The sequence below is a fragment of the Poecilia mexicana genome, unplaced genomic scaffold (genome assembly GCF_051168715.1).
Source record: "Poecilia mexicana isolate PSO_F unplaced genomic scaffold, ASM5116871v1 scaffold_7, whole genome shotgun sequence".
Lineage (NCBI taxonomy): Eukaryota > Metazoa > Chordata > Actinopteri > Cyprinodontiformes > Poeciliidae > Poecilia > Poecilia mexicana.
Genome location: NW_028263376.1, coordinates 27787177 through 27800446, shown reverse-complemented (window position 1 = coordinate 27800446; position 13270 = coordinate 27787177). Strand labels below are relative to the sequence as shown.

Genomic DNA, 13270 nt, shown 5'->3' with positions numbered 1-13270 from the left:
TTCCCTTCTTTCATGTCGGCCATTAACATTTTCCTCGTGTCCTTGTTGTTACAAACCACCTCCATCTCTCTCCTTTTTGTTTTTTGTGCACTTTCGATTAATTTTTTAGACTTTTTGTTGTTGCTGTCCCTCTGGTGTTGCCCTTCTTTCTCTTCATTGGTCATTCTTTTTTCCCCTTCCTTTCTCTCCATCACTTTCAGTAATGAGTTCAGTCCTTTCTTCTTGAATTATTCACCACTTTTTCGTCTAACATACCTATTGTTTCTTAAGGGGGAAAAACATTAATAAATAAATCAAATCTTTTTTTTTTTTTTTTTTTGTCTTCTCTTTTTCCCGGTTCTGTGAGTTTATTGGTGTGGAGAGAGAGAATGAGATGCCTTCTGTGGATATTGAGGATTTTGTAATTTAAATTTGAGTAGGATGGGCATGTAAATTATGCATGCTTATAAATGCTTAAAAAAACACGTTCAGCTTCCAGTGCTACACGTTGGGTTAAGTAGGTGTAAACAGCCATAAAGGCTGTGTTTTCAGTGATGCATAAATGGGCGTGAAGCTGCCTTCAAGGTGTTGGCCTGTCAGTCGGCTTGCAGCAGCACAGTGCGTACGTGTGGGCGCATATGTAAGCGATACCGCAAAACCCCCGTTAGTGACCATATGTGTGAATAAACTGAGTCTGTATGTACAAGAGTAAGAGGGAAGATAGTGGGGGTGGAGGAGGGGGGGATGTACTGTGTGGAGACGTTGTTGTCATGGCAACCAGGATGTAAAAGGGAGTGGGTGATTGCCCTTATGGCTCTTTTGCCAACCTTTATTTTCTCCATGTTTGAGCCACCCTGCTATTAGCCCTTAACCCCTGTCCAAACAAACGGGGCAGTGGCCGCTCACTGGGGAGGGCGTGGGCTTTTGGAAACGAGGGGACGACACCACGAGGCGTGCTTTCACATTAGCGCGTTTGGCCCCGGTAGGCGTAGCAACGTGTCTAACCGCCGAGTTTATGCTAATAGCGTTTATTGATAAATGTGCTGTCTGTGTAGCCTGATTCCCGATAAGCTCTAGCTCCACGCTGTTTCCTTTTTGTCCTCCTCCTTGCTGGGCAATTTCCATTTTCAGCTACATGCCAACTTGGCCCTTTAAATAAAGAGTATCACCGTCAAAGGGCGGGGATGCTAGAATCCTGTTGTGTGTTTCACTGCAAAAGCCTCGTTTCCATTACAGTTGCAAATATTGAATTAAGCAGCCGGTGTTGTCTATTGACTGAGCTGGAGTGCTGCTGCAGCAGTTTATTAGAGTGATGGAGAGAACATGGGGCTGATGCAGAAAGGAGAGGAGGTGGGGAGCTATGAGATTTATTGTTGTTGGGAAATGAGAAAAGCTCTTAGTATCAAACACCGAGAGGGCTGAGAGAGTCAAAGACTGATGAAAAGGTGACAGGAAAATTGGTTTGTCATCTCCTCAGATAGCTCCCATTTTGGGACTACTTTTAGACAAATGTGCACAAAATTAAAATGCAGTAATCTTCGCTGAGGTGAATGATACAGTGCCTTGTAAAGTAGCACACCCCCCCCCCCCCAGATTTGTTCAGAATCTGTCTTGTTTCGATCAAAAACTGCATTGAATCCGTTTCCCCTTCCCTGCTGAAGAGGAGCATGCCCACAGCATAATGCCACCAGCACCGTGTCTCACTGTGGTAACGATTTGTTCTGTCAAACATTGTGTACCACAAGTAGGCAGCAGCAACAGCCTGCAGAACTGCAGGCACTCGAGCCGAATAGCTCAGTGAAAATGAGGCATGTCACATTTCTGAGACCTCCACAGAACAAATGTATTTATAGAGTTTGATTTACACCTTTGTGGACTCTATGTAGGTATGTTTTGTGTTTGATAGGTTATGCTAAATTTAATATAGGGGTATTAGAGTAAATTGCTGTGAGTCAAAATGACTACAACACTTTATTTGCAATCACTGCGGCTGCAATGTGACAAAATGTGAAAACGTCCATGGGGGTGTGACATTTATTTATTTATTTTTTTGTTTATTTCTTTTTGCGAGACACTTTGACATATAACTGTGTTCTTGTGGGAAGGGGGAACAAAAAAAAAAAAAAAAAGCTGCGGGTGTTATTTCATATGATTTGTAGTACTTTTTCTGCCGTAGCGACAAAGTGGGCCTGAGACTCGTCTCACTGTAACAGAGTCATGCATTAAGTATGACTCTGCCAGAGAGGAGGGTGAATGTGAGAGAACCAGACAGCTACTCCAAAGACAGAGGAGCGGACAGTCAGCAACAGCCGTTTGAGGCTGAACCACATGAATGAATGGGAAGAAAATCAATTATGAATCTGGGCGAATTCAGAGCAAATAGTGCTGACAGGAAGAGGATTTTTATGAATAATTCACTCTGCAAGGATCACGACCCCCTATTGACATGAGCTTGTATTCCAAACATAATTTCTTTTTCTTTGACACTTACTTCTACTTCTTATTTTTTTTTAGTAAGTATTGTGTTTATTATGGTTTAAATCATTCCATCCCTTCAATATCTCTCCACTCGTCTCCTTTTCATCTTATATTTCTTCAGACAAACCCTCGGGGTACGACTCGAGGGTAGAGGGGGGCATGTGTTCATTTATTTTTTCTCCCCCTCTCCTTCTGTCCTGCATCCTCTCCTCCTTACACATCTTCACAGCTGGAGGTAGTTAATATTTAAAGGCAAGGCGTGACGGGACGCGCAGGACGTCGGAGCACACGTGCACACACATGCTCGCCCTGTAAATCCAGTCTCATTTGATCACAAGTGCGCCGAGGAGGGCTTTCAAACCCTACATTTGCATAATTTGCAACGGGGAGACAAAATATACTGGGCTACATTCATCGGCGTCCGAGGACGTGCGCTGATATGAATCAAACAGTGCGTACGTGTGGGTGGGTTGGCACGGCGAGGATCAGATAACGTGTGAAACTCAAGACTTGATTGGACTCTTGAGGTTTGATCTTGTGTTTCTGCTCAGACGAGAGGGCCTGCGAAGGACCCAGTGTGCTCGGCAACGCCCAGCATGTCAATTTCACGTTAATGAAGACATTTTGTTGCGGAAAGACGGGAGCAAGTGGGCGGCAGAGAAAGCGCGCTCTGCAGTGTTGCAAATCAAAACCGTGCGAACAGTTTTTAAGATTTGTGAAATTATTTTAATGATTCTCTGCAAAAAAAAAAGAAGTAAATTCCTATTTAAAAACAATCCCACGAGACTCTTTGATGCTTGTATATTGACGTCATTTCTTCAATAAATGGTAAATGAAAATTGTAAATGAGCAAAATTACCATTGTTCTGTCAGTCTGGATTGTGTTGGATCTGTATAAAATGTGAAAGACACAAAACTTAGTAGTTAATCTTTGATAATGACAGCAGCAGCGACTGTAATGCAGAACGTCAGATACACTAGAATTTGATGTGAAAAAGGCCTCAGAGCCTGACTTCATAAATTATTGAAGCATCTGGGAAATTGACTTGGTCCACATGAACCATTGGCAGCTAATCTTCTTTCACTCTGGGTTCCTTGTGAAGAAGAAGAAGCGCCACACCCTCACATTTCAACACGTCTGCCCTCGCTTCACACTCTTCCAGTGGCTGAACAATCTTCTGATGGCACCGTTTGACGTTCCAGCGGTGCTAATAGTTTTAAAAAGCACTTAAAAGCGCCGTCAGGTCACTGGAGCCCCAGCTGCATGCAGCCGTCCCACGCCTGACCTTTGACCCAGTCCAATGAAGCAGGTAACAGTGCTGAGATTGGATCATTGACGGCAGCGCAGCAGTCGCTCGGATAGAGAGAAGTCGGGGCAGCTGCTTCGATGTCGGTGTCTCGCCCCTGTGATAATGGAGCAACCTTGTGGCTTCATGCCGCGCATGGAGCTCGGAAGTTGTCTGTGCGTGTGTGTGTGTGTGTGTGTGTGTGTGTGTGTGTGTGTGTGTGTGTGTGTGTGTGTGTGTGTGTGTCTCGGGTCGCATCAGTCTGGGCAATCAGCGTGTTTGGGTTGTCCTTGTTACATAGCAACGCTCTTTCACGTCGCAGTCATTTATTTCTTCCTCCCAGGCCATTATAGTGTTCTCCTTTACTGCTCCTTCTCAGCACTGCAGGAAGACTGTCTCAGGCAATGTCTGCCCCCCTGACTGAAGACCACTGAACCATGCTCTTTTATCTGTGTGACAGAGGTGTGTGTGCCTGCCTGCCCTCCTTCCTTTGAGACTGGGTGTTCATTGAATGCAAGCTTCTTTGTTTGTGTTTGTCTACAAGTGTTTAGATCTGAGATTTGTTGCACATTTCAGTTCCAGTTTTGGTAAAGATCTGACCTGATTATATCAGTTTTTCATCTGATTCTGCCTCAAGGTGCTTAACATATCTACTACCACTGGTATCGGTGATTTATTATCTATAGGTAGAACAGAGGCGAAGTCACACGGTGTGTGTGACAGAGCTGCTAAAACAAAGATGAAATTATCAAGGAGATGACATTTTAAACTTCCGCTCTATATTGAGAGTTTTATATGGACGGTTAGCATGTTTAGCGGGGTTAGCATCACTAACTGTAAACAGCAGTCTCTGTGTGTGTTCGCTTGAGAATGTGGAAAAAAGTAATATGTACCCTTTTTTCTGAAATGAACATCATGCTGTCAACATTTCCAAATCCATCATGTTCCGTGACAGACAGAGGCTGGAAGCTCGGAGGAAGAAAACACCACATTTCCTGTAATTTGTCCAAACCTCCTGTTATCGTTTGAAGTCAGCTCCTAGATTGCACTTTCAAAAAATGAGCAAAACATCGATGTTCTGCTGTTTGTAACCTGAAAACGTTAGCTGTGACACAATCAATAATGCTAAAGTACCCAATGGCAAAGCAGCTTTGGCTCGCGTGTCAGTCTTTGCTTAGAAAAACAAATACAAAACAGAGATAAAATCACAGAATCATACAATCTCACATTTTCTCCACAATCTGAATTTAATTTTCAAAACTGTCACATGCGTTAGAGCAGCCTGTGTGCAACCCTCCACTAATATGTCATGTCATGTCAGCGCCTGTTTGTTCTTTAATTTAATCTGATTTGTCTTTTAAATATGAGAGAGATAGTTTCCACCAAACTGTTGGTTGGAGATTTTCTAAAGATGAAAGATGCCTGTGTCGGCTTGAAAACTTTTGAGAGAACTCCTTGGTTTTAGTGTGTTGCCAGAAAAAAAAAGGAAAGAAGATATTTCTTCCTCCCTTCTTGTTTGCATCAAATTTCACTTTGTCATCTAGGTTTTACTCAAAATGCTTTTATAAGTTATAATTTTGCACTAATTTTAATATCGTCTCCTGAGTTTTTTGGTAATATTTTCCCTGATTACAGACGCCACTCGACTTCTCTGTGCGTCTCTCTGTGCAGCTTGAGCAACGTGAGTCTCCTCAGCGACGCGTGATTGGCAGGACGACAGTCGCTATGCTGCTAATCATTAATAGGCATCTTACTTTGCTCCACTCAGCGTTACCTCACCGTCTCTTTGGAGAGGGCTAACAGGCAAGTTCGCACCTTAAATCAGATTAATCCTGGAGTTAAACCCAAACTAGCTCTGCTGCGTTTGTCTGCCTCTAAAGGCATTTAGGAGAGGCTGATTTAAGACTAATTGGCTGCTTGTCTCCAAAGAACAACGGCTAAAGAGGCTTTAGTCTGATGGAGAGACTGGGAGAGAAGAAGAGGACAAAGGAAAAAGTGAATGACGCCCTCTAATTGTAGGATCTCACACCGTGTGTGTATGTGGACTGGAAGGATGAGATAAGTGTCACGTTTGTTGCCTTCCTCTCCTCCCGTAGCCTCACCTCGTCTCTCCTCTCCTGTTCTCCGCAACAACCTCTCCATCCACTTTTTGTCAGTCCTAAAGTCCTCCTCCCACCTACCCTCCCCGCCTCTGTCTCGTCTCTGCGTACAATTATTCTGAAAGGCAGGCGAGTGAGTGTAATGCCTCATTTAATCCTAAAGCTGTTAGTTTAAACTGCCTTATTAGGAGTTTAGCTCCTGTTTGTCCTTTAATTTAATCTGATTTGTCTCCCCTGTTATAGAAGAATCCCACATTTCTCATTCTCTTTCTCGTTTACTTTCTCCCCTGAGTGACAAATAAAATATCAACAGTAATTACTGTGGCAGCCATTACCCACTCGATGAAAGAAAATGAAAGATAATCACCACTCTCCCACCTTCTTCCCACCCTCCGTGCTCTCTCGTCGTCTTCACCTCTTCTCTCTCACACCTTCTCTCTCTCTCCCTCTCTTCTCTCTCTCAAGGTCACCCCTCTCTCAAATGCTGTGGCGGTGCCAAAAAAACGGTGGTAATTTGAGCCAACAATCCCCTCCACTCAGCCTGCGGGGCTGTCAAACAGTCCCTCTCTACCCTCCACTTTCTTTTGTCTCGCATGTGCGCGTCTTAATCACGGTGTGGCATAACAGCTCGCCGTGTGTGATGCCGAGCAGTGTAAACAATCAGCAGGCTCGCTCCACGTGGTGCCGCAGGAAAGGATAGCCGGCTTGCGGCCCCGGTTCCAACCGTACAGATGGAGTATGGATAGAGCCCCAGGAGGAGAGGCTCGCCTCTCTTCCTGTGACTGATAGCATCTTTATCACATCTTTCTCACGGCGCTGCCACCCAGACGTGTCACTCTCCTCCCGTGACGATGCGACGCGGCTCTTATCGCTCGACCTCTCGTCAACGGTTTGTGCGTCCGCCCTGTGGAATATCAGATTTTGGCGCTTCCTGCATTTCCCTGCGTGCTGGGAGCCTCTTGTTGTGGTATTCTCTCCATCTGTCCCACTGAATGACCTCTTCACGTGGTTCACTGGTCATGTAATCAGAAGAGGTATGAAGGCTTATTTTTGTGTGTGTGTGTGTGTCCTAGAACATGGACAGGTTTGGGACACTCGTCGGTGACGGTTTTATTGGGATGTTGAGGAATTCTGAAGGGATGTTTTGGTAAAAGCAGTGAAAACTTTTTTTTTATCAACTCTCCCGGTGTCTTCATACCAGATTAGATAATCAACCATTTAAAGTGATTTCTGTATTTTAATTTCATCAGGTGATTTGATCTTGCACATTTTCCAACAGTCAACGGACCCAGACTAGGATCAGAATACAAAATAAATAAATAATAAAAAGAAAATTTGGTTTAAAACAAAGTTCTCACAAAATAATATGCAACAAAATTCAACTATATGTGAGATTTGATCATTTTAGTGACTCTCTCCATAATTCATTAATGTGCTCATCATACACAACGATTAGCCAACTGCTAATTAGCCTTTAGCAGTTGGCTAAAGGCTAATTAGCCAACTGCTAATTAGCCTTTAGCAGTTGGCTAAAGGCTAATTAGCTCTAAAACATTTATGCACACAGGAAACTGAAACTGAGATTTGTTATTTAAAAATGATTTTGTTGTATGAAACTGAAACCAAAGCATGCTTCCGGCCAGGCAAATGCTTTAATGACCCTGCTTGTAAAACCTTTAAAAAACAATTCTGCAAATAGAAGAGGGGAAAATTCCTCCATTAGCATTTATTACAAATTCTTCATGATCGATGGTGCCGACAAGGGTCACACAGCCAGTTATTGAGTTTAGTGCGCAACATTTACAGATAGGGTCAAGTTGGTTTGGATTTGTTCACCTTTAATAAGTGAAATAACTATTTAACACTCCTTTTATTTTCTAAATTAACATTTGTTTGACCTGAAACGTTAAAGTGAGGGAATAAAAAAAAAAAAGAAACCAAAAATAGCCAATCACAAAGTGGTCAAATGTTTTTCTTACAGCACTGAATGTAAACTCCAGGAACCCAGGAGGAAAAACGAATTAAACAAGATAAACATGCTTTCAAGCTTACCATGGATGAGTAAAGTAATCATGAAACAGAATGTGAGTAAATACAAGAATCTGCCTTAAAAAGATAAACCTAAAATGATCCAAAACTGAAAACTGTTGCAACAAAGCGACTAAAGTTCTCCATTTCTGGCGGCGACGCTCATCGGCTTCTGCATAAATAACCACCCATTGGAAACATCTGAAGGGTCATATTGTTCAGATGAGATGATTGCTTCGTCTGTGTTCATGTGGATTTTAATGCAGGTGAAACATTAACTTCTTAACCTTGCTTTAAAGACAAGGTGGAATTAAAACTATCCCTTAATAACTCTGCGTCTCAGTCTGACCACATGCTGCAGGGTCATTTTCTCTCATTCTAACACATGGCCCCCCCTCTGCCCTGCCCTCTTTTTTTCTCTTCTTCTTCTTCTTCTTCTTCTCCCTCCCCCCACCTCCACCCTTCTTATCTGTTTCAGCGTGCAGACAGTTTTCCTGCAGGAGGGCGTGGCACTGATTTAAAGCCCAAACAGGAGAGACAGAAGGCCAGCAGGACCGGAGACATATGAAGCCAAGCCAAGACCTCTAGCACGTGAAGCACATCCTGACACCTGCTCACCTCCGGCGTGCGCGTGGTTGCCTCTGTGAGCTTTGCACTGTGAGCAGGTGGGACATTGATGGCACTGTGAGCGATGCCTCACATGCAGCGACAGCAGGTTTGCAGTAGGGGGCAGAGCTCCTCCCACCTCCTCCCCCGTGTCCTGGCCCTCCTTTCCCTCGCGGTCCTGCCCAGCCGTGCAGCCATCGAAATGCCCTCCAACTGTGAGTACTGATTGATATCATAACATCCAGAACAATAGTCTGCTAATGCTGGAACGAGATTAGCTCGTCGTGTTAATTGCATTGTTGATTCGTCAACGCACACCAGTAATGATCTTTAATCGTGACTAATTAGAGTAGATGAACTATGTGAACATGTTTCCTCCTCAGTAACTTCAGTATTTAGAAGAAAAAGAAAAAAAAAAGCTCTGAATTCTACTTTCAGGGGTATCTCTGCTTAGCGCTCGTCTGGACCAGTGGCGTGTGTAATTACTCTGTAATTGATCCCTTCATACCGCATTGATTAGTCCCTCTATTGATCTGGTTTCCTTGGTGAAACCTGTTTGAAGGGAATTAAATCAACAACTTAGTTACACAACTAAAATCCAGCGAGCATTTTTCATCCCCCTCCCCACCACCTCATCCTATTTCTTCCACCGTCTTGATGTAATATGTGGGCATTAAAATTACAGCTGAGCTCCGGGCCCGGAGGGAAATTGATCTTCATCTCCTCTGCCGCCATTGCTGCTCCTGCTGCTGGCCAACCCACCGAATATTGTTTGCTCTGCTGCTCTTGTTTTGTTTTTTCCCTTCCCCACTTTTTATCAGTACAAGTCCCAATCCTTCACCACCTACACACACTTTGAAATGGTGAGAACACAAACAAAGCGAGTGCGAGTCCTCACCTGAACAGAGCCGAGCCGAGCCCACATGCACCCTTCAAAAAAAAAAAAAAGATGATGAATTGCGGTGATTTTTGTCATCTAATTCCCAAAGGAACAAGGTGACGCAGAGGTGAGGAGGCCAAAGACGATGAAGGGATGATGATGAGGAGGGAAAAAAGGGGGATGGAGGTGGGTCAAACGTAGGAATGGGAAAGGTCAAGGTTTCTCCTGCCTTTCAATTAGGGAGCCTCTAACATGTTGATTAGAGTTACTGAGGCAGTGATCATGATCAATACAGGAGACAGGCCTGAGGGAAGCTGATCTGTCTGTCTGTCTGTCTGTCTGTCTGTCTGACCAAAATATGTCCTCTCTTTTCTTTCACTCTGCCCATCTCTGCGGATGGACAAACTGCACAGGGGACAGTAAGTGCTTTTAACTCTCTTGCTGTTTGTCCTGTATGTACCGCCAAAGTTCATGGTAAACACTTTCATTATGCCAGAGATGCTATTTTCCATCCTGCTGACAGCGGTGCACTTAAATGAATCTGGCATCAGGGCGCGCATTAGCCGTGTTAATGCTCGTGTGCCGATCCACGTGAGGCTAGCTTCGGGAAAAAAACAAAACAAAAAAAAACTCGAGCCTGTTTGAGTTTGTGGGGGTTGTGCTTTAGTCTCGTTGGCTCTCAATAGGTAGTTTCCCTCTAGGAGCAAGCAGGAGAAAGTTTGAGGAGCTGGCAGCAGGGCTGTCAGATCAAAGGCTTGAAGAAGGAGAGGAGTTAAAGCACAAAGCAGCAACTTCACTCCTCCTCCTCTTTCTCTTCTGCCAATAGTGGAGCAATGCCGACAGACTTCACTTCAATTTGATCAGCTAGGAAAATGGGATTATTTTCTCCATGAGTGGGAATTCTTTCATTAAATTCTCACAGTCTTCCCATTTGTCTCTTTCTGAATTTAGCCTGTTTGTTTTATTTGTTTATCTGCTCTGCCGTTTGTTTTCCTTTTGGGCTTTCTATCCTCTCCCAGCTCTCTGACTTCGGTGTCTTTTCCTTTCCCTGCTACGTCTGTTTACCTACTGCTCACTGGAATCACCCTTCCTTAAAACCTGCGTCTTTTCCTTTAAAGTCAAGCTGAAAATGACCCCCACTATCAAGCACTCACTTTTATTTAGCTGGAAAAAAGAAAAAAAAAATTATTACTTTGAAAATATATAAACCAAAATTGATGTCATAGTTTTTCTTTGTCGCTTTGGGTGCATTTCTCACATCAGTATTAGCATTTGCACAACACTTAGCGGATTTCTGTGGCTTTCTCAAAATCAATTGTGTCAATAAAAGTGTCCGTGTCATCTAAATAAAAGGTTTGTGACCAAGATTATCAAAAGGCTTTGTCATGCTCTCATCGTGAAAATTCACTCTGTATTATAATGCAGAGACAGAGTTTGACATCATTTGACACCATTTTCACAGCCACCGACACCGAATACGTTTGTTTCACATTTTTACTGCAGTTCTAACTTGCTGTAAAAATAAAGTAGCTGCAAATACACATTTTGCTGTAAATTCCAAATGACTGCAAAATTGACATTTAAATTTACAATTAAAATCTTTCAACACTTTAATATATACTGTCAGACAGATGAGACCAACTTTTTTGAATTTTACAGCTTAGTAAGATGCTTCCCATATTTCGGAGGTCCTGGGTAACAACCTGTGGTAATTACAGTTTCTATAACGAGGCCTAGGTTTGCACAACCACTATATATGTATAGTCAAATCAGAGGAAGGTACAGTAAAGCTAAGTAAAAGTTTAGACTTTCTGGATTAATGTGCATTCCTTCAAATTATAAAATATTTTTTGGAACACCTTTGTAGCCTGTTTTATGCTTCTTATCCACAGAATTAACAATTTCTGCAGATCCTGTGTGCATTTTCACAGGTGCAGGTTGCTGAATCAGACTAAAAAGAACAAACTTACCGAATATACAAAAACCCCCTTTAGCTCGGTGATCAGTTTCTCAGCTTTTATTTAGCAAACACAGACTCTACCTCTGTCTTAATCAGAGTCTCTAATGAACACATTTTTTTTCATTATCCCTGTTCCCTCTCCCCACAGGCTCTTCGCTTTCTTAGTCCCACGGGGAAAACGCTGTGCCATATATCCTCTTTTCCATTAACTCTCCTCCCTACATTACGCATCAATTTCCTCTCATTGAAAACACATTTTCTCTCCTTACTCTCTTGCTCCTGCTCTTTTTTTTCTTGGCCCATATTTCATCTCTTTGTGTGTTTCAGAGCTTTGTCAAATGATATTGACTCAATATACTAATTGGCATCTGTTAAGCAGAGAGTGGCTAGTATCTGGTCAGTCTTTGCTGTGTGTGAAAACTCTCCAGTCCCTTTTTTTTTTTTTTCTGTTCGTGTACCAAACGAGACGGCCCGTTTGAACTAACTCTTGTCTTGGTCCATGCAGACAAAAGGCCTCCTCAGATCACCACAGACCCGGAGTCTGTCACAGTTTTTAGCACCGAGGACCTCTTCATGAAGTGTGAAGCCTCTGGCGTCCCAATGCCCAGGTTAGTCTGCACAACCAGATCCATGCAAACACATAAACATGGTGGGTCTGTGGTGCTTTGCAGAAGGATTCATGCTTCTTGAACTTTTTGATGTTTTACTTCATAATACAATCAACAGCCTCAATTTTATTGTGACAGACTATTGCAAAGAAGTTTTGAATTGAAAATCAGCAAGAAAAAATACATGTTTTTTTGTTTTTTTTTTAGTTTCAGTAAATATCTTCATAGTGAGTAAATATCTAAAAAAAAAAAAAAAAAAGAAAAAGTGGCTTGCCCTTTTATTCAGCCACTCTTCAGGTAATTTGAGTTTCAACCATGTCATTGTAGCTTTTGTGTTTAAAGTCCCTGCAGTGCATGAAGTTGAATCTCCAGCCCCGTCTCAAATCCTTTTCTGCTTCCAGCAGTTTTTTTTTCTTCCAGGATATTCCTGTATTTACCTTCCTCTGTCTACCAAGAACATTTGACCTGCTGCCACCACCATGTTTCACAGAGGGCATACGGTGTTCAGAGTTTGTACTTTTATCACATTTTACATGTCGACCAAAATCCTGGATCACCAGAGATGAGAAAAAAGCTCTATTGGGGAGGGAGACATTTATTAAAGAGCATACTAAAGTTACTTACATCAAGATTAAAGTCAGCAAAAGTGTGAACGAGAAGAAGCTGGAGATCAAGAATCTGCTGAATTTATGTTTTTGTCAGAAAAGAAGATAATAGATTTTGATCGTAGATTGATGGAAGCAGTATCTACAGGTGGACCCTTTACACATTAGGTGATTTCTTTTATTAAACTAAATTTTATTTAGGGGTGTTAGAGTAAAGGCAGCTAAATATAAATGTGTGCATTTCTAAAAATTCTCAAAACCATCTTTTTTATTTCCAAAGCAAATTATGTGTCGCTTCTTATGGGCCAATACAAATGCATTTAATGTGACAAAACATTAAAAAAAAATAAATAAATGTTTAAGCGGTATTAGATTTTTTGGTAGACACTGTAAGCCTGATGGCATAATAACTGCAGAGCAGCTCCGCTGATCTTTTCAGGAAGCCGAGAACAGTGACCTTCCCTCTCCTTGTTCGGCTGACATCTACATATTAGCATTACACGAAAGCACTGCTTCTCCCAATCAGAGTTCTTGTTTCAGCAGAGGATAAATGTCATTAAGCCCTCGGGCGATCTCCTCTCTCGGAGTGTCTGAGCTGCTCTGAAGTGGAAAACTGCTCCCATCGCCGAGGAAAAAAGAGATGAATGTCGCAATTACACACAGCGCAGGCCTCTGAGCTCCACTGGGGCATCCCGTGTACGTTTCACAGAAATCCATTTGTGCCCTCAATTCCACTGACGT

The 13270-nt window shown here is 42.7% G+C and overlaps 1 protein-coding gene across 1 annotated transcript in view; it reads left to right on the top strand.

The window, feature by feature from the left end:
* Nucleotides 1-13270, top strand: part of l1cama (L1 cell adhesion molecule, paralog a) — a 49988-nt gene that overhangs the window by 18763 nt on the left and 17955 nt on the right. The window contains exons 2-4 of the mRNA XM_088007539.1: nucleotides 8349-8691; nucleotides 9770-9775; nucleotides 11822-11924. Coding sequence (XP_087863665.1) covers nucleotides 8562-8691; nucleotides 9770-9775; nucleotides 11822-11924 — 239 coding nt within the window. The 5' untranslated portion in view covers nucleotides 8349-8561. The remainder of the gene's footprint in view (nucleotides 1-8348; nucleotides 8692-9769; nucleotides 9776-11821; nucleotides 11925-13270) is intronic.